This window comes from Oryctolagus cuniculus, chromosome 19 (genome assembly GCF_051225735.1).
Source record: "Oryctolagus cuniculus isolate XC-2025 breed Fujian yellow rabbit chromosome 19, ASM5122573v1, whole genome shotgun sequence".
Lineage (NCBI taxonomy): Eukaryota > Metazoa > Chordata > Mammalia > Lagomorpha > Leporidae > Oryctolagus > Oryctolagus cuniculus.
In genome coordinates this window covers 18981410-19002191 of record NC_142885.1, presented here as the reverse complement: position 1 = coordinate 19002191, position 20782 = coordinate 18981410, and the positions used below count along the sequence as shown (strand labels likewise).

The 20782-nt window shown below is 46.0% G+C and overlaps 1 protein-coding gene across 7 annotated transcripts in view; it reads right to left on the bottom strand.

The window, feature by feature from the left end:
- LOC149120375 (uncharacterized) overlaps nt 1-20782 on the bottom strand; it is a 114930-nt gene that overhangs the window by 17868 nt on the left and 76280 nt on the right. For 4 of the 7 annotated variants that reach the window (XM_089322000.1, XM_089322002.1, XM_089321999.1 and 1 more), the window contains 2 exons: nt 2521-3059; nt 625-734 (listed from right to left, as the gene is read on the bottom strand). In XM_089322000.1, coding sequence (XP_089178126.1) covers nt 625-734; nt 2521-2600 — 190 coding nt within the window. In that variant the 5' untranslated portion in view covers nt 2601-3059. The remainder of the gene's footprint in view (nt 1-624; nt 735-2520; nt 3060-20782) is intronic. The other 3 variants (XM_089322005.1, XM_089322004.1, XM_089322006.1) reach the window with 1 other exon arrangement.

Here is a 20782-nt window from a genome sequence, read left to right as displayed (position 1 = left end):
GAAATGGCAAGGGTTTGAATCCCTGGAACCAGATCCAACTCATTGCCTGTGTTTATAAATAAAGGTTCCACATTGATCTGAAAACTACCATGTGGTGTGTAATTTTTCCACAAAGATTTATGCATTGGAAACAGAAATGAGCAAAAGAGGTGGTGACAGAGAGGTCTTCCTTCCTCTGGTTCACTTCCCACAGGACCCCAACAGTCAGGTAGGGGCCAGGATGGAGCCTGGAGCAGGGAACTCCTACTACTCTCCTAAATGGGTGGTAGGGCCAAAGTACTTGGGCCTGGATCTGCTGTATTCCTAGGCACACAAGCAGAAGACTGGATGGGAAGTGGAGCAGCTGAGACTTGAAATAGTGCTCCAACGTGGGAGCTTAGCTGAGCAGAAGCTCCAAAAAGGTTGGCTCCCTTGTGAAATGTCAGTGAGTGTAAGAGTTTGCACACCCTAGGGATGAAAGGTGGTGTTCCATCTGCTAGTTCACGTGCACACCACACTGGGTACTACTGCCTCAGACAGTGTTGGGACCCCCACAGGCATACATAAAATCTTTGGCACCTCCCCTTGCCAGCTGAGGGAGGCCTGGTTTTGAGTGGAGAGCTTCACTGAAGAGGGCTGACTCACCTCGTGGGACTAGAGATGGGAGGGGAGGTCCTGAGCCCAGCAGGATCCTAGGCTGTGTCCGGTGCTGAAGGAGGCTCATGTCTGGCTTTCCCCAGCAATGTGTCCGACAGCTATGAAACAAGACAAAACCAACAACTTTTAAGGCCTCTGGGAATCCACCAAAAAAACCCCAAACCAACCAACCACAAAACAGACAGCACTGATTGATGGAGAATTGCTGACTGCCCAGGAAAGAAGAGTGGGAGAAGGTGGTGTGCTGGCCTGGAGCTGTGTCCCTTTCCTCCCCACCCTGAGCTTGTGGTGCTACCAGGGTGGGTAAAGGTGTCTGTCAAAACCAGCAGTTTGGTTTGTTGGACATGGTGCTGAGGGGAGAGCAAGGAACCCATGCTCAAGTCCTCGCCAGTAAAAAGAGCAAACTTCACAGGACAGAATGCAGGAAAGCGGCAGTCCTGCTGGCCTGAGGTTGGACGCCCTTTGGGACAGGGGAAGACCAGTGTGCCAAACAAATGTTTTTATTTTTTTATGATTAGGTATTTATTTGAAAGCCCAAGATACAGAGACTGTGACATAGAGAGATCTTCCATCCAACTGGTTTACTCCCCAGGTGGTTGCATCAACCACTATGGGACCAGGCCAAAGCCGGGAGTCAGGAGTCAGGAGTCGAGACTTCCCGGTCTCCCGTGAGGGTGGCAGGGCCCCAAGCACTTGTTCCATCTGCCACTGCTTTCCCCAGGATATTCGGGAGAATCCTGATCAGAAGTGGAACAGCCTGGATACAAACCAGTGCCCATATGGGATGCTGGCATTACAGAAGGTGACTGAACCTACTATGCTACAACACTGGCCCCCAATTTTTTTATTGATTGGAAAGGCAGGGACACACCAAAGAGAAAGGGCCAGATGGGGAGAACGTCCATCCTTGTTTAGCCCTCCAAGTATACACAACATCCATGGCTGGGCCAGGCAGAAGCCAGGACCCAGGCATTCAACCTGGGTCCATGTGAGTGGCAAGGACCCAACAACTTGAGCCACTACCTGTTGTCTCCCAGGGTGGGTATTACAGGAAACTGGAACTGGAAGGAGAGCTGGGACTTGAACTCAGGCCCTCTGTTATGGGATGGGAGCATCCCAACAGGTGGTGTCATCACTGTGCCACACACCCTCCCCCAAAGAGAAGTTTACCAGGAGAATCCTGGATGCCATGGTTGGGCTAGACTGAACTCAGCAACCAGGAGCTTCATTCACATCTCCCACGTGGGAAAGCAGAGAAGATGGCCCATGTCTTTGGGCCTCTGAATCCAAATGGGATACCTGGGGGAACCTCTCTGAGCCATGGCGTGCAGAAGATCTGCTCCACCCATCCATGGAGAGAGAGCCATGTTCCCAGAACCAGCTCTCTGTGGCTGCTCCACCTTGGGTTTTGAGCCCCTGAGCCTCTGATATGTTGAGTGCCTGGGAGTACCTCACAGTTTTACCTGGGCACACAGCCCCCATCAATCCTCCCAGCCAGACTCAAGGTCAGTGGGGAACAGGGACTTTGCTCTCTGGCAATATCCCTGGATCCCACACGTGCACCAAGAGTCACTCGCCACAGCCCCTCCTTGTTTCACAATGGCACCTTCTCCCCACCATCCTCCAGCTGAACTGCCAGCTGCTGGGCACATGCCCGAGACCTGCTCAGCTGCTTCTTACATCCATAATTCCACCTGCCCTCTCTCAGCCACCTGTTTGTGGGGAAACGGGGAGAGGGAAATGTGCCCCTTTGTCCCACTGGGTAAGTGGGTGCCCTGTCGCACTCAGGACTCTAGGCCGCATTCACAGACAGCGCAGTCGACCAGGCTCTCCCTCCAGCTAGATCACCAGTGTCACAGGTTTCTGCACTCTGATCTCACTCACTCTCCAAAGCTGATGCAGCTCCTGGGGTCATGTGCTGTGTCTGTGCTTGCTGCTTTGCGTCCACGTGGGCCTTCCGCCATGATCCACGGTGTCCTTCTTCCTTCCTCAGCACTTCCTGTAGTTTGCTCTCCAAGTCTCCCCTAAGAATATACTTCATCCACTTTTTTTTTTTGCTGATTTCCCCTAGCCTAAAGCAGTACACCCCTTCCCCATTCTGCTCTTTTGGAATCTCCAAGATGCTTTACTTTAAAATGGCTTGCCTCATGAACGGGCATAGCAACACAGCAGAACACAGTTTATTGTTTAGAGGTCTGGCATAAGCAAATTCAGTTCAGAATACTAATGTTAGATTTCGTGGCATTTATTCTCACTAGTTAATTGTCAGAAGTCTTACTAACAGTAAGGAATTCCTTTGGGAAATTTAGCAGTTTCCTTGCTGAAAACCACTGGGTTACATTGTTTTGGGAGTAGAACATTGTGCCCTCCTTAGAACATTAGTCAAGGCCTTGATAGTCACTCTTTGGCAAACAACTCTGCTGCTGAAAATACAAAGGGAGAGACAGGAGTGACATTTGCATTTTGATTTAGATAGTACTTTGTTCTCAACTATTTATGGTCTCCTTTCCTCTTCAGAATGCACTTGTACACGCACACACACACACATTCCTCTGATATAAAGTATTCTGTACAGAGAATCGAGCCAATTAACTGAGACATGAGCAATGTAGAGAGTAGAGTGTAAGGAGAGAAAAATTCACTGCTCTACAATTATATCAAACACGATGAAGATTCACTGCCGGTCTGATGTCTGTTTTAGGGCTCATATGATAACAGCTTTTCCCCTTCTGGTTTTTCATTTAGCTGTGCTTTCAGATTTTTTTTTTCATGTTTTTGGTAATCTTCCTTTAAATATCTGTACAAGAGTTAACATTGCAATGTGGCATTGCTACCAGTACTCTGCTATGTGATACTTATTTTAACACCTTTGATAGTCTGAGAAAATTTGATGGGTTAGTTTTTTCTGGAGCAATTCCTTTACTTCACTTATTTTAACCCACTGCTTTTGGTAATGCTGTTTATGAGGAGTTGCCTTCACTTCTTGCTCCTGGAATCACGACTATCATGAATATTCTGCTTTCTGACTCCTGGCAGCTCAGGTGAGATGACTCAGCCTTTTGAAAGCCTTACTCAGCAGTTGCACTCCCTAGAATATTTTCTGACTTCTTTCAAAATATTTTAACCAAAAAAGATTTTGAAGGCAAAATGAGAAAAGGTTGAAATTAAGTTATATACATATATTGCATATCTTATCTTTGTTTTTCAAATTTATTTCTGTAGTGGAATATAAGCACTCTAAGGGCTAAGCCATGCATATACTACAATAAACATTTATGGAATGTGGTATTTATTTTCAAAAGCCTCAACAAAAAGCAGCAGTAAAGCTGAAATATCATATGTTTGAGAATAATATAATAATACCAATATCCAAAATGTTAGAATGATGCAATTATTTGTTTCTGACTACAGATTTCCTGATATGATCACGGTATATAGTTTAGCATTAGACCAAGATTTATTGCCTCATAAAAACAACATTAAAATAATTTATTTTGTGTGAATTAGAATTCTAAGACATAAAATTAATTAAAAAATAAAAGAATTAAATAAAAAATAAAAGAATTAAACCTTGATTCAAGAAATTTTTGAAAAGTCCATTGAAGGATCATAGGCAGCATACAAAAGAACCCCTGAAGAAGATAGTGAACCACAACCAGGAGCAAGACACAAATAGAGTCCTCTGTGTGGCAGAGATTCTAAACTACAACTTGTCCACAGATCTTGATCTTTCCGATTTGCTTACCGAAGGCTCCCACTGTCACTGATGCAGGCTTTTGGTGTCACTATCGTACCAGTGCAGGCACTGCTGCCTGTGAAAGCTCAGTGACCTTACAACTGCTGAAGTCACTGCCAGAAATGACAACTTAGCAGCTTCTTTCCAGCTGAGGGTGTGGGGAGCAACCCAGACTAGACTGTTACTGGAATTAAGACTTATTCTATGCATCTGCTCTCCCACAATATGGCGCTGGGAGAGAAGAAAACAGCTTCTGCACAGCTGCCTCCAGTTCAGCCAATAAACTGTAGGACTTGCTCCTGATTGGAGGAGAGCAGCGTACTCGGCGTGTGGGCAGCCAAGTTGGGATTGGCAGAGGAGGACTATAAAGGAGGAGAGAGACGGCATACACCGGGGAACATCTAAGGGGAACATCTGTGCAGCCCCCGAGAGAGCCGGCCGGCGGAGTGCCGCTCCCCTGCGGAAGTGGGGAATGTGGCCAGGGGGAACTGCCATTCCACGGAGGTGGAAGGGACAGTAGCCAACCCGGGAAGAACCAGCAGCAAACCCGGGGAGGGCCGAGCAGACGAAAGAACAGCGCAGGGTCCTGTGTCGTTCCTCCACGAAGACGAGGAGCGACATAATGGTGCCGTGACTCGGATATGAAGCCTAGGCAGGGTTTTGTGTCGTTCCTCCATGAAGAGGGGGAGCGACATAATGGTGCCGTGACTCGGATAGGAAACCTAGGAGGGAAGAAACGGGAAGAAGTGGAAAATATCGGAGAGAGAGACTAGCAAACAGCCTAGGGAAAAGCCGGACGAAAAAGGTGCCGGAAGAAGCTATTGAAAGCCTAGGCATAGACTCAGATACGGACTACAGGGGGAAGCTGGGAGAAATCTCTAAGGTCGAAAGCAAAAGTGAAAGCTAGAACAAACAGACTCGGATACGGACTGTGGGGAGAGGCCAGGAGAAATGAGGGAGGAGTATTGTTGGAGGAAAGCCTGGGGAAACATACCGGGTAGAGAAAAATGTTAGGGAAATTGAAGCCGCGGGGGGCAGGCTGAGGCAGAGACGAAAGCCACTTTGGGATTCTCCAGTTAGTCCGGGAATGGGGGGCGAAAAGTTGAAACCAGAAGCGGAAACGTAAGCCAGATTGGGATCCGTCTGATTAGCCCGGGGAGCAAAGGACGGGAAGCCAAATCGTGGGGCGGAGACGTGAGCTGGGTTGAATTCGCCAGGCTAGCCCGGGGAACTTGGATTGAATGCTAGTGGCGGAGACGTGAGCTACGCTGTGTGACTCGTGGAGACTGCCGCGCGCAGAGAGAGTGCGCGGCTCAAGTAGATAGGGAACGCGGGGCTAGTGAGAGACTGCGGAGTGTGCACGCGAAGCCGAGCCACGCAGAGCCGCGAAGCCGCGCAGATGAGAGAGTCGCGGGCTGAAGCGGCTCAGCCGGGAAGCCGCCGAGAAGCAGCCTCGGGGCGGGCGCCGGGGAGCCGCGGGGATAAGAGAAACAGAAGTTTAGAAGTAAAATGAGAGAAATAGGAATGCTGGTAGATAGAAGTAAAATAGGAGAAATAGGAATGCCCGGAGATAGAGAAACAGAAAAATAAGGCCTCCCCACAATACTGCAATGAGAAGGCTTGGATTCGGTCTGCCTGATTAGTGAGGCGATGAGCACCTGCGGGCGGCTAGCAGCTTATGCGCCGCAGGTCACCGAAGACAGGCACGAATTAACATCAATAAGGCCTCCCCACAACACAGCAATGAGAGAGCTTGGATTCGGTCTGCCTGATTAGTAAGGCGGTAAGCACCAGCAGGCGGCTGAGTATGAGCTGCAGGTCACTGAAGATAGGCACGAACCAACACTAATAAGTCTCCCCCAAAATATGGCAATGAGAAAGCTTGGATTCGGTCTGCCTGATTAAGGCGGTAAGCACCAGCAGGCGGCTCGACCAGAGTATGAGCCGCAGGTCACCGAAGACAGGCACGCATCAGCGCCTAAAAACCTCCTCACAACATGGCGAAGAGAGGACCCGGATTCGGTTTGCCTGATTGATAGGACTTGTAAGAACCTGTGGCAACTCTAGCAAGTAGAGCAGAGTGTGTGCTGCGGGACACCGAAGACAGGCGCGTATCAACGCCAAAAAATAAAAAGAAAGGGGGATCTGTGGGGAGCAACCCGGACTAGACTGTTACTGGAATTAAGACTTATTCTATGCATCTGCTCTCCCACAATATGGCGCTGGGAGAGAAGTAAACAGCTTCCACACAGCTGCCTCCAGTTCAGCCAATAAACTGTAGGACTTGCTCCTGATTGGAGGAGAGCAGCGTACTCGGCGTGTGGGCAGCCGAGTTGGGATTGGCAGAGGAGGACTATAAAGGAGGAGAGAGACGGCATACACCGGGGAACATCTAAGGGGAACATCTGTGCAGCCCCCGAGAGAGCCGGCCAGCGGAGTGCCGCTCCCCTGCGGAAGTGGGGAATGTGGCCAGGGGGAACTGCCCTTCCACGGAGGTGGAAGGGACAGTAGCCAACCCGGGAAGAACCAGCAGCAAACCCGGGGAGGGCCGAGCAGACGAAAGAACAGCGCAGGGTCCTGTGTCGTTCCTCCACGAAGACGAGGAGCGACATAATGGTGCCGTGACTCGGATATGAAGCCTAGGCAGGGTTTTGTGTCGTTCCTCCACGAAGAGGGGGAGCGACAGAGGGCAGCTGTCTGTGTTTGGCTACATTGACAGCATATGTCTACCCTAGGGGTAATACACACCAGGAAATCATGTATTTGGCATATTCTACTTCTTCTTGGCAACAATTCCAAAACTGGAAAACAACGTTTTCCAATATAAAAGATGTTACACCCTCTGCACATTCACCCAGCATTCTGTAATATCATTTGTAAAAGTCTTTATTTTTTTGAAAGGCAGACAAAGAGTGAAGGGGGGGGGGTCCCCTATCCACTGGTTCACTCCCCAGATGGCTGCAATGGCAGGAGCTGCGCTGATCTGAAGCCAAGAACCAGGAGATTCCTCCAGGTCTCCCACGCTGGGGCAGAGGCTCAAGCACTTTGGCCATCTTCTGCTGCCTTCCCAGGCCATAGCAGAGGGCTGGATCAGAAGTGGAGCAGCCAGGACTCAAACCTGTGCCCATATGGGATGCTGGTACTCCAGGTGGCAGCTATACCTGTACATCACAGCGCCTGCCCCCAATATCTTCTGAACTCTAGTTGGCCCCATAATATATTCTTGACCAGTAAGGTGCACCTGGAAAATGAGCTGAACATGGTCCAAATACTTAAGTGCTACCACTCACATTATAAACTTGGATGGAGTTCCAGGCTCCTGACTCCATCAGGGATTACAGCCATTCTGTTAGTGAACCAGAGAAAGATCTCTTTCCCCACTACGTCTCTTTGTCTCCCCCTCTTTCTCTGTCACTCTGCCTTTTAAATAATAATAATAAAATGGCCAACAAACACTTGAAAAAATACTTAGGATCACTAATCATTAGGGAAATGAAAATCAAAACCACAATGAGGTTTCATGTCACTCCACATAGAATGGCACTCACACAGAAATCAACAAATAACAGAGGCTGGCGAGCATGCGATGAAAAAGGTACTCTGGTCCACTGTTGGTGGGAATGTAAACAGGGGCGGCCACTGTGGAAGACAGTATGGAGATACCTCTATAGACCTACCCTATGATCCAGCCACCCCACTGCTGCAAATTGTCTTCAAACAGTACTTTATACGTTTTGTGTCTGTGTGGGTGCTTTGTGTCTGTATGGGTGCAAACTGTTGAAATCTTTACTTAGTATAGACTTGGTATTTTATATAAAAATAATTAAAAATGAATCCTAATGAAGAATGGGATGGGAGGAGTATGAGGTGGGACGGGAGTTGGGGTGGGAGGGTGGCTCTGGGGGGGAAGAACCACTATATTCCTAAAGCTGTACCTATGAAATTTGTATTAATTAAATAAAAGCTAAAAAATTAAGAGTGGGAATGGAATAGGAAGAAGGGTTAGAGCATGGGTGGGAGGGAGGATAGGGTAGCAAGTATCACTGTGTTCCTAAATCTGTATATATGAAATACATGAAACTTGTATAACTTAAATAAAATTAAAAAATAAGTGATTCCAAGATCTGCAAAAAGAAAAATAAAACAAATACAAGAAAGCAGAACACATTATAATCTTAGTGTCCCATTAACAGACAGTGTCAACTACCAGTCTTCTGAGTGAGCCCAAACACCAGTAGTCTCAACTGACATAATCATAACCCCCTGAAGGATCACAGACAGGAACTGATCAACGGAGTCCAGAAAGCTCACTAAATCCACTGAGACATGAGAGTGCAAAACAAACTATTCCTGGAGACAACATTATGGCATTTCAGGTAAAGCGACCACCTGCAGGGCTGGCATCCCATACAAGTATCAGTTCAAGTCCCAGCTGCTCCCTGCTAATGTGCCTGGGAGAGCAGCAGATGAGCCAAGTCCTTGGGACCTTGCTACCTATGGTAAAGATCAGGATGCAGTTACAGGCTCCTGGTTTCAGAGTGGCCCAGCTCGAGCTCTTGTGACCATTTGGGGTATAAACCAGAGGGTATAAAATGTCTCTCTGGGGTCCAGTGCTGTGGGGTAGTGGGTAAAGCCACCACCTGCAGTGCAAGTGCCCATGGTGCCAGTTTGTACCCTGGCTACCCCACTTCCAATCCGGCTTTCTGCTGTGGCCTGGGAAAGCAGTAGAAAAATGGCCCAGGTACTTCTACCCCTGCACCCGTGTGTAAGAACCAGAAGAACATCTTGGCTCCTGGCTTCAGATATGCCCAGTTCTGACCATTGAGGCCATTTGAGGAGTGAACCAGCAGCCAAAAGACCTTTCTCCACCCCTCCCCTCTCCCTCTCTGATTCTCTGTAACTGTCAAATAAATCAAGAAGAAAGAAAAGTGGCCCTGATGAGGGATGCAAACATTTCTTAAAAAAATAAAGAAAATGTCTATCTTTCCCTCTCTCTGTAGCTTTGCCTTTCAAATAAATAACCCTTTTAAAAGAATATTATTCAGGACGGTGCTGTGGCACAGCAGGTTAAGGCCCTACCCTGAAGTGCCAGCATCCCATATGGGCGCCAGTTCTAGCTCCACTTCCAATCCAGCTCTCTGCTATGGTCTGGGAAAGCAGAAGATGGCCCAAGTCTTTGAGCCCCTTGCACCCACATGGGAGACCCAGAAGAGGCTCCTAGCTCCTGATTTTGCATCAGCCCAGCTCTGGCTGTTGTAGCCATTTGGGGAGTGAACCAACGGATGGAAGGCCTCTCTCTCTCTGTCTCTACCTCTCTCATCCAAATAAATAAAGATAAATCTGTAAGAAAATAATATATTATTAAGTCATCACATTTTGAAATAATGTTACATTAGATATAAGAAAAGAAAGTAATTTTGCAAATGCAGAAGTAGTGTGCCTATCTCCACAGAAAGAAGGTAGAGGAGGAGGAGGAGGAGAAGAAAAAGGAACCAAAATAAAAGATACAGGGTAACTACAGATTTAGGAATCAGAGGTAGACATCTGGCCTAGAGGTTAAATTGTTGGTTGGGTTGCCCATGTCCCATACCTGAGTACTTGGTCTCAACTTCCATCTTTGCCCTAGATTCCAGTTTCCTGCCAACACAGAACCTAGGAAGCAGTGGTAATGACTCAAATAATTTGGTCCTTGACATGCACTTTGGACAAAGAATAAACAGAAACAATTCTGCAAATTATAACTGGCCCTGTTTCCTTCAAACCACCAAAAGCAGACAAGATAGTAACTGAAAAATAGTACCATTTCTTGAGTGATAGGGACTCTGCTAGATGCCTCCTGTAAGAGTCTTTATTTTTCTTTACTGTTAATAAATCATTGATCACAATTTTAAGATATGCCACTTCTTGTTATAAGGTTAAAAAAAAAACACAAGCTCAGAGAGGATAAGTAATTTTCCCATCATTACACAGCTTAGGGCTGCCACACACCGATTGTGGAGGTAAGTCTTTCTAAACCCAAAGGCAAATTTTAACTGGCAACACTTGGCAGTTTTTTTTCCTGTTATTCAATAGCCTGAAGCTGGCTCAGCAGAAGCTGCGTGCTTATTTCAAAGGGAAAGATACAACATCAATCAGTTCAAAGCTGAGTGTTTAGAATCACCAGGTGATTTTGAGAAGACAATACTAACTCCTGGTGAGGTGTATTTCCACCTGTGTGTCTAGAATCATGAGCAATGCTAGAGCTGGAGCTCTCTACACCAAATTACTACCATTGTAATACAATTGACTCCTATCAATATATGCCTTCAGAACCATTCTGAAGACTTACAAACTACCCATTTGTCCATAGGGTATGTCTAACCACTCAAAGATAAAGGATAGCAGTTATTGGTGGAATAAATGTAGCAATGGGTAAAATTGCTCAAAAATCACTATTTATTTATAAAAAACAGAAGTAGTGTATGATCGTGGGGTCACCCACTGAGATTCTTACTAAACTAAGTTGGCTTTGTAATGAATACTTGCCTTGGCATCACTGCTAGCCAGTTGTAACAGGCAGCTGTAACAATGAATATATTCTGTGAAAGGATGATTGCAGATTGTGGGCTCAATGTGCAATGTCTACCAAGGCAAAAATTTTCTCTCCTTGTTGATTCAAAATTATGTAGTGCTGCTCTCAGTCAGTTCATCTCAAGGATATTATTACCTCTATTCTACCACCTTGTATGGCACTCCCAATGAAACCAATTCTATTGGAAGGCCCCTGGAGGCAGAGCTGTTTTTTCAACTTGGTGAAATGCATTCAGGTCCTCCTAGTTCTGTAAGACCAATGAAATCAAGTAGTTCTTTTTCCTATTTGGCATGGACAACCATCACAACAGGAGGGGCCTCCGTTGCTGAATGCTGAGGTATCTTGCACTGAATTAAACTTCATTCCATCTATGTGCAGTATTATGTAAAATTTCACTTTCTGAGCAGACCCCCAGTGATTTCTTTTTAAGTCATGCGCTACCCAGGCAGTACAACTGTTTACTTGTCTATCCCCATACTACAGGGGACACTCAAGTACTGTGCAGGAGAATCTTTAGACCTTTCTGGTCCTCAATTTTTGGGAGGATGAGCGGCATCCATGACAGACAACAGCATTCATTACCATCTTCCTGTTATGCGACAAGAGCCTATGCATTTTTACTACTGGTATTCTCACCCACAGATAACCCAGGCTAAACTAGAGAAAGGGACACTAAGATATTTTTGACAGGACTGCTCTGTGATACCCCTATCTCCCCATAGCCCCATTAACTGGCACCATGTGTGACCCTCAGTTTGCTCAGGAAATACCTGAGATGGGCCTGATTCATTTAGAATTCAGGTTTTTTCAATAGGCAGTGAGGGACAGGTTACAGAACTGGATTGGAAAAGCAGATAAACAACACAGAGGTCATTTCTTTTCTTTCTAAGCATAAAAACCATGATGGAATGACCTTCAACCCCAGATTCTGCTACATGGACCTCACTATCAACTTTGGAGTTACTTTACTTCTACTTACATAAATTATAATTTGATGATAAAATACTGAATTATAAAATTTTCATAAGATGGCTGATATACACTTATTTTTTTATATTGAGAGAGAATCTTGAGGGCTGGATTCTACTTAACTTATAAAGGAGAGAACAAATCCTATTTCATCAGTATGAAAAAGATGTCCTTTGATTTTTTTATATTATCTTCATATTTCCCTGGCTGGCCAGGACATAATAGTTACAATTAACATTAGTTTCCTGGGCAATCTTGGCAGCATAAATTTCTGTGTGTCAACATAGAGTCAAAGTGATGGCAATACCCTGAGAGACTGACTCCTGCCCTAAGGCCCTGTCAAGTGTACAGTGCTCTCAGCACAGAGGCAGAAAACCCACTTCATTAAGGAGGACCCTGCACCATCCAAGGAAGGACAGTGAAATAGAATGTCACAGGGGCTGGCGCCTTGGCTGACTTGGTTAATCCTCTGTCTGCGGTGCCGGCATCCCATATGGGTGTGACGTTCTAGTCCCGGTTGCTCCTCTTCCAGTCCAGCTCTCTGCTGTGGCCTGGGAAAACAGTGGAGGATGGCTCAAGTGCTTGGGCCCCTGCACCCACATGGGAGACCAGCAGGAAACACGTGGCTCCTGGCTTTGGACCAGAATAGCTCGGGCCGTGGCAGCCATTTGTGAGGTGAACCAACGAAAGGAAGACCTTTCTCTCTCTCTCTCTCCCTCCTCTCACTGTCTAACTCTGTCAAATAAAAAAATAGAATGGCACAGAGGTTTCCTCTCCTCATCTTACTATCATAACCACCAACATGCTTGTCTTACCCTGCCAGGCTCCAGTGTATCAGAAACATCACATTGTTAGCAAAACAACCTGTGATCTACCATTCACGGTCTTGAGTTTCTGCAGCGACACATTGATAGCTGAATCCCAAATACTTGTCACAGCTAAAAAGTACTGTGTGTAAAGTCTTTCTCAACTCAAAGCCCGGAAGAATATCCTTAGTACCAACACTTCAGAGGAAGGGTCCCATTACCCTGATATACCTGACTTTAGGGAAGAACTATTTAACGTAAGAACAGACATACCCATCCCTTCCTCAAGTTCCACCTGCTCTCTCTAAGTCAACTCTCCTTAGAGGGCATCACCTGCAAGGACAGCCCCAGAACTGAGGCTCCTGTGTCTGGTCAGAGCCTCAGGCTCACAGCCTCATCCTCCAGGAGGCAGTGCATCCACTCCCTGTAAACCTAATCTGGGTCCATCAGAGCAGCTCCCTGGACAGGTACACACGTCACTGTGGAATAAGTTCCTCTCCCAGTCCTTACTGCTCAACTCAGGATGCCCCTGGAGGAGTTGGATAGTGGACCAGGCATATGTGAGAGTCCCCTGAAGTTTCTGGCTCGGCTTATCCCTATCCACACCCTCTTTGGGTGCCACATGCTCTAATGTCACCTGGTGTTGCTTGGGCTAACTCCTGTCCCCCAAACATGCTTTCTCTGATGCACTCCCTCAGCTCTTGAGCTCAGAATGTAGACTAAGCCCAGGCTGCTGCAGGAGACACAGAGTAAAGACAAACATCAGGTCTCATCTTCAGTTCCCCAGGCGTGTTTTACGCACATCCCTGGTCCCCAGGAACTCAGAGAAATCTCGGAAGAAGGGACCCCAGAGAGGTACAAAGATCTTATCCTATTTCTTGACAAACTGAGGAAAATGATTGCCGTGAGAATTTTGCAAATTCCTGTGGCAACTGATTGGCAGCAGAATTCACACACAAGCCTTGCCCTCAAGGCTCCCTGTCCCAAGAATGTAACTCATCACCCAGAAACCACTATCTGTATTTCATCTTACTTTATTTAGATCAAACATAGCTACTTCCACTGTTCAAATATATGAGATGGGACTACTCTTTTATCAGAGCTCAGAAAGTCCTATTATTAATACTCAGCTGATTTTCAACCACTCTCTGACAGGCTGAGACTAAGGAACACACTAAATACTACTTAAGAAAACACATTCACTATGACTTTACTCCACCATTCTCCTTTAGGTTTTTCAGTTCTGCTCTATTAGATGGCTTGTTTCCTTAAATTATTCCCAATAGATATAATGAGATATCTCCTCTGTTTATCTCAAAAGTAGGAAAAAGATCGATTGGATGAAGGCATAATCTAATAAAATTCAAATTTAATGATTCAAATTTGATGATACCTGTTTTCTAGATTTTTGATCTTTTCAATTGCAGCCATGGTGATCAATGAATGGGAAATGAATGACTACAAAGAGGATTCCCTGGTCTTTGGAAGGCATTAAAAATTTTCACAACAGAATGCTAGTGATGGTTGCACAATTACATGAATCTACTAACACCAAGGTGTTATACATCTGTAATTGGTGATTTTTCTTTTAAGTAATTTCAAAGGAAATTTTAAATTTCTGCTCCAAAATGTAAATAATGGAATAGTCACTTGTAAAGACAAGAAAATAGTACAACATACTTAACACCAATTCTCTTCTTCGATTAGCCCAAGAATTGAGGTCATAAGGAAAACAGCATCCCTGAACATGAGAAATATAGGCCACTACAAGAAATACCAGCTTACCAGGAAGAGAGAAGCTGCTGAATGCAGCAAATGGTAAGGACACTTCCATGGTAACTGTCCAACTGCTGGAGGCTGGAGGTGACCTGCCTTGACAGTTAAAAACATTTTTGTGTGTGGGCATTTTGCCTTGTAGTTGGAACACCCATTGAGACACCCATAATGCAGTGCCTCAGTTTGAATCCAGCTTTCTGCCAGCGAAGACCCTGGGAGTCAGCAGATGACGACTCACAGAAATCTATCACTGCCATGCAAGTGGGAGACCTGGATTTAGTTCCTAGCTTCCATTTCTGGCATGGTTGGAATCACCCAGTGGATCACAGTTTAGTGGAAGCGAACAGTTATTAATCATTCTCTGTGAGTCTGCTTCTTAAATTGGGGTCAAGGTGGAGTTTTGGAAATAGTTTTGGAAATTTTACCACAAGAAACACAAACAGGTTCTCTTTAAGAGTAGAAAAATTGGCCGGCGCCACGGCTCAATAGGCTTATCCTCCACCTGCGGTGCTGGCACACTGGGTTCTAGTCCCGGTCAGGGCACCAGATTCTGTCCTGGTTGCCCCTCTTCCAGGCCAGCTCTCTGCTATGGCCCGGGAAGTGCAGTGGAGGATGGCCCAAGTGCTTGGGCCCTGCACCCGTATGGGAGACCAGGAGAAGCACCTGACTCCTGGCTTTGGATCAGCGCGATGCACCGGCCACAGCGTGCTGGCCGCGGCGGCCATTGGAGGGTGAACCAACTGCAAAAGGAAGACCTTTCTCTCTCTCTCTCTCTCACTGTCCACTCTGCCTGTAAATAAATAAATAAATAAAAGAGTAGAAAAATCATCAGTGCCCAGCACCAGCACTACTCCTGTCACTTCTGCCCCTCTGGAGGTCCTGTGGCCTGCAAATCTCAGCCCCAAATACAATATAGCAGCTCCAGCCCCACCCTCTGGCAGTGACTAGGGGTCTGCTTGCCCCATCTAATGGGCTTCACTGTGACTCCTGGGGCTCTGGCCCATCAGGCAATGGTCTCTAGCACTTCTTGTATCACATTTGGGTGATGGGTGGTGAGCCGTCACTGGGCCCACTCACAGAGCCAGCCACGTGTGCTTCCAGAAAGAATGTCATTTCTGCAACTCTGTTCCCTCACTCTAGTGGTGGCTGAGAGATTCCATACCATGGGGCCAAGCAACTCCAGTGGACCCCACACCCTTGATGCTGCTGTACTGAACTACAGCAAAATAAGCTATACGGAGAGGCCGCTATGGTATTTAACTTGAAATGGAGACAAAAACATGCTACATAGTCAACACCTAAAGACAGACATTCAGGAAAAATCCTTCAATCCTGGAAAACCATCCCTTAAAAATGATACAAAAAAACTGATCTATCAGATGTACAACAATCAACATAGGGACAGAAGAGTGAAAAGTAAAACAATATGCTACCCAAAAAGAATATAACCACACTACAGTACAAGAACACAAAGAAAAGGTGGTGAGTAAAATGCCAGATAAAGAATTCAAAAGACAGGCTATAAGGATCTTCAGAGAGACACAAGAGAATATGGACAGTTAGCTGAATGTTATGCAAGTGATGCATGATATCAATGAATGAAAACTTCAACAGAGACAGAGACCTTGAAAAAGAACTAAAGTGAAATCTTAGAAAGCATGAAGTGATTCAGTCAAAAAAGTGAATCTCAAACACATCTCAACAACAGAGACTAGACTGAGCAAAAGAAAGAATACCTGAACTCAAAGATGAGTCTTTTTAAATATACCAGTCAGACAAAAGGAACAAAAGAGAAGATGGCCTCCTGAGACCAGCGGAACACAACATAAACAAGTATTCAAATTTCCGCAGTCACTAGGGAGAGAAGAAGAACCAGTGCAGTGAGGTAACAGCTGAAAACTTCCCCAGGCTGGAGAAATATATGGACAGTGATGTACAGGAGGCTTCAAAAGTCCTTGAGAGAAGTGACCAGGAAAAGTTCTGTCACCTTATGCTTGTACTCAAAAGAACACCACAAAAAAAGAAACAGAATTGAATCAGAAATGCACATGGTCCCTTTTAAGGGAAACCCCAATTAGATTATTAGCACATTTTCCCCACAAAGCTTAAAGGATTCATAAAATAGAAAATCCATTCATGATTAAAATCATGAACACATGCATATGGAAAAAAATTTCTCAACTTAATAAACCCATACATGACAAACCCACAGCCAATATCATATGAAATGGGGAATTCAAAAACATTCCTCTAACATCTTTGACAAGATAAGAGTAACAGTGGGCAGAGAGTACTCTTACTGGTCTGATTCAATATGAAACTAGATAGCTTGGCCGGTGCTGTGGCTCACTTGACTAATCCTCCGCCTGTGGCGCCAGCACCCTGGGTTCTAGTCCTGGTTGGGGCGCCAGCTACTAGTCCTGCTTGCTCCTCTTCCAGTCCAGCTCTCTGTTGTGTCCCAGGATGGCCCAAGTGCTTGGGTCCCTGCACACGCATGGGGGGGGGGGATCTGGGAAGAAGCATCCGGCTCCTGGCTTCAGATTGCTGCAGCGCCAGCCATAGCAGCCGTTATATATATATATAAAATCTGAGATGGTTTTTCTGCATTGAAGTAATGCCATTTTCTGTGACCTTTCTGAGACTCCCTTGCATTAAATTGTTATAGAATTCAGATGTGAATGAGAAAAACCTGGGGCCAAAGTGATAACAAATGGAAAGCAGAAAACAAAATGTGGACCCAACCTCCTAGGGCATTCAGAGTGTAAGATGCTCCTATGTCACCTGCCAGCCTGAGGACAAGCAAACTGGATTGGTCCATAGAGGATGAGGGTGGGGGCTCGCCAAACAACTGAGTTGTGCTGTGGCAGAAAAGCATATAATGCATAATAAATATTACTAATATAGCATTGTAAAAATCAGAGTGGCATTTAGTACATCCACAGTGTCACACAACTGTCATATCTGATCCTGGGACTTCTCCACCTCTACCAAAGGAAACCCCATACCACTAACCAACAGGCCTGGGGCCGGCGCTGTGGTTTAGTGGGTAAAGCCACTGCCTGCAGTGCTGGCATCCCATATGGGCACTGGTTCGAGTCCCGGCTGCTCCACTCCCCATCCTGCTCTCTGCTATGGTCTGGGAAAGCAGTAGAAGATGGCCCAAGTCCTTAGGCCCCGACATCCGTGTGGGAGAACTGGAAGAAGCTCCTGGGTTCAGATTGACACAGCTCCAGCTGTTGGGACCAATTTGGGAATGAACCAGCAGGTGGAAGTCCTCTCTCTCTCTCTCCTCTCTCTGTGTAACTCTTACTTTCAAGTAAATAAATAAATCTTAAAAAATGCCTTTGTTCAGAATTTTTTTCAGAATTCTGAATACAGGATGTTTATGAGATCATTGGCATTCCTGGCTAATGCTGATGTACTCAGTAACAAGCAATAAACACTCTCAAGTGTGGGTGGCATGTAAAACATCCTCAAGTATATTTTAATTATTTTACTGAGATGAAGTATGCTATTTTGCATGCATAATATTATCAATATTACATTAAATCTCTTCATTAATTAGCACTAATGCTACTTAGAAGAGCTGTCAATCAAATAATTCATTCTCATAACATAACCTGGATCAGGAGTACATGCTGGCTCCTATCTATTATGCTGAGCTAAGAGAGGGCTTCTGTTATAATATCAATTTATATTCTAAAAATGACTCTGTGAACAAGTGCTTTCATGTGCTAGAGTTCCATCTCAATCACAGTATTTGAAGACAAGTGGGGATGATAGATAACTGTTAAACAACCCCTTTGTGCTAATGCCCGTGACCTCATCCAAACACACCATTATCTGTGCAAATGCAGTACACATTTACATGCTGTGTATTAAATTTTTCATGAGATTTAAAGTGTTAGCTAAATACCATAACATACATTGACCACAAGGCCTTCTTCATAACTAGGTGATGAGGACACAGCCTGCAACTCCCTGTTAGAAGTCTGCTGTCTGGGGCGGGCATTTGGTGCAGCAGTTAGGACACCACGTAGGACACCAGCATCCCTCATCCCAGTGTCTGGGTGTGAGTCCCCACTCCACTCCTGAAGCTTTCTGCTCATGCACATCCTGGGAGGCAGTGGTGATGGCTCCAGTACTTGGGTCCCTGACACGCATGTGGGAGGAGATCCAGATTGGACTGTAAGCTCCTGGCTCAGCCCCAGCTGTTGTAGGCAATTGGGAAATCAATCAGCTGATGAGAAATTCTCTTTCTCTCTCTCCTCCCCACCACTACTAGACTCTCTGTCCTTCAAATACAAAAATAATTAAGTAAAGAATTGAATAAAATATAAAAAGAAAGCAAAAGTGTGTTGTCTTTGGCTATATGTAGTTTTTTCTTTTAAAGATTTTTTAATTTATTTGACCATTAAAGTTACACAAAGAGAGAAGGAGAGGCAGAGAGAGAGAGAGAGAGGTCTTCCATCTGTTGGTTCATTCCCCAGATGGTCCCAATGGCTGCTCCATTTCTGATTCAGCTCCCTGCTGATGGTCTGGGAAAACAGTAGATGATGGCCCAAATGCTTGGGCCCCTGGACCGGTGTAGGAGACCTGGAAGAAGCTCCTGGTATCAGCTCAGCTCCAGCCATTGCAGCCATTTTGGGGTGAGTGAACCAGCGGATGGAAGACCTCTCTCTCTGCCTCTCTCTCCATCTGTCTGTAACTCCATCTCTGAAATAAATAAAATCTTAAATAAATAAGATTTTCTCTTGGTCATAATCTCTGTAACTCTGACATAAATAAATAAATAAATAAATAAGGCCGGCGCTATGGCACAGTGGGTTAAAGCCCTGGGCTGAAGCACCAGCATCCTGTATGGGTGCCAGTTCTAATCCCAGATGCTCCTCTTATGATCCAGCTCTCTGCTATGGCCTGGGAAAGCAGTAGAAGATGGCCAAAGTCCTTGGGGCCCTGCACCCACATGGGAGACCTGGAAGAAGCTGGAAGGCTGATCAAGGCTTGTTTATTCTAAAGTCTCAGCAGCATTTATACATATCCAGCTGCAGAACAAAGAATCACAAAGAACCACAAAAAATAATAACATATGTAAGCAAGTTTTTGGGGCCTGTGGCAGCAAAGATAATTTTAACAGGTGTTCTTTTTTTAATTTTTATTTATTTATTTATTTTTTATTTTTTGACAGGCAGAGTGGACAGTGAGAGAGAGAGACAGAGAGAAAGGTCTTCCTTTGCCGTTGGTTCACCCTCCAATGGCCGCCGTGGCCAGCGCGCTGCGACCGGCGCACCGCGCTGATCCGATGGCAGGAGCCAGGAGCCAGGTGCTTTTCCTGGTCTCCCATGGGGTGCAGGGCCCAAGCACCTGGGCCATCCTCCACTGCACTCCCTGGCCACAGCAGAGAGCTGGCCTGGAAGAGGGGCATCGGGACAGAATCTGGCACCCCGACCGGGACTAGAACCCGGTGTGCCGGCGCCGCTAGGCGGAGGATTAGCCTAGTGAGCCACGGCATTTATCCATATCCAGCTGCAGAACAAAGAATCACAAAAAATAGTAACATACGTAAGCAAGTTATTGGGGCATCCGGCAGCAAAGATAATTTTAACAGGGTGTTCTTGATTATCATCCTCCTTCAGGATGGGAGTATGTGACTTTCTTATCCTAGGAATTCCACAAGCCAAGATTGGCCCTGATTTGTCCAAAGGCTGCCTACATCTCCCCCTTTTTTATTTTATTGAGAATGGCCTCTGTCTTAGGTTGCCCTCAGTCATCTCTGCCCTTACCCGTCATTGGTAACTCTGGCAGCTTGGCCTAGAGTTCTGTCTTAGATTGGTACAGGATGCTGAGTGTCTTACCCATCTCTGAGGACCATTCCCACATCTCTGTCAAATGATGACTAGGTAAAGAAATTATGGGGGCAGGCACCATGGCAAAGTGGGATAAGTCTCAGTCTACTGCACCAGCACCCCATAGTGGCGCCGGTTTTAAGCCTGAATGTTCCCTGATGATGGCCTAGGAAAACAGTGGAAGATGGCCCAAGTCCTTGCACCCGTGTGGGAGACCCAGAAGAAGCTCCTGGCCCCTGGCTTCGGAACAGCCCAGTTCTTTTGTTTTGTTTTGTTTTGTTTTCTTTTGTTTTGGCAGGCAGAGTTAGGCAGTGAGAGAGAGAGAGAGACAGAGAAAGGTCTTCCTTCCATTGGTTCACCCCAAAATGGCCACTATGGCTGGTGCACTGTGCTGATCCGAAGCCAGGAGCCAGGTGCTTCTTCCTGGCCTCCCACATGGGTG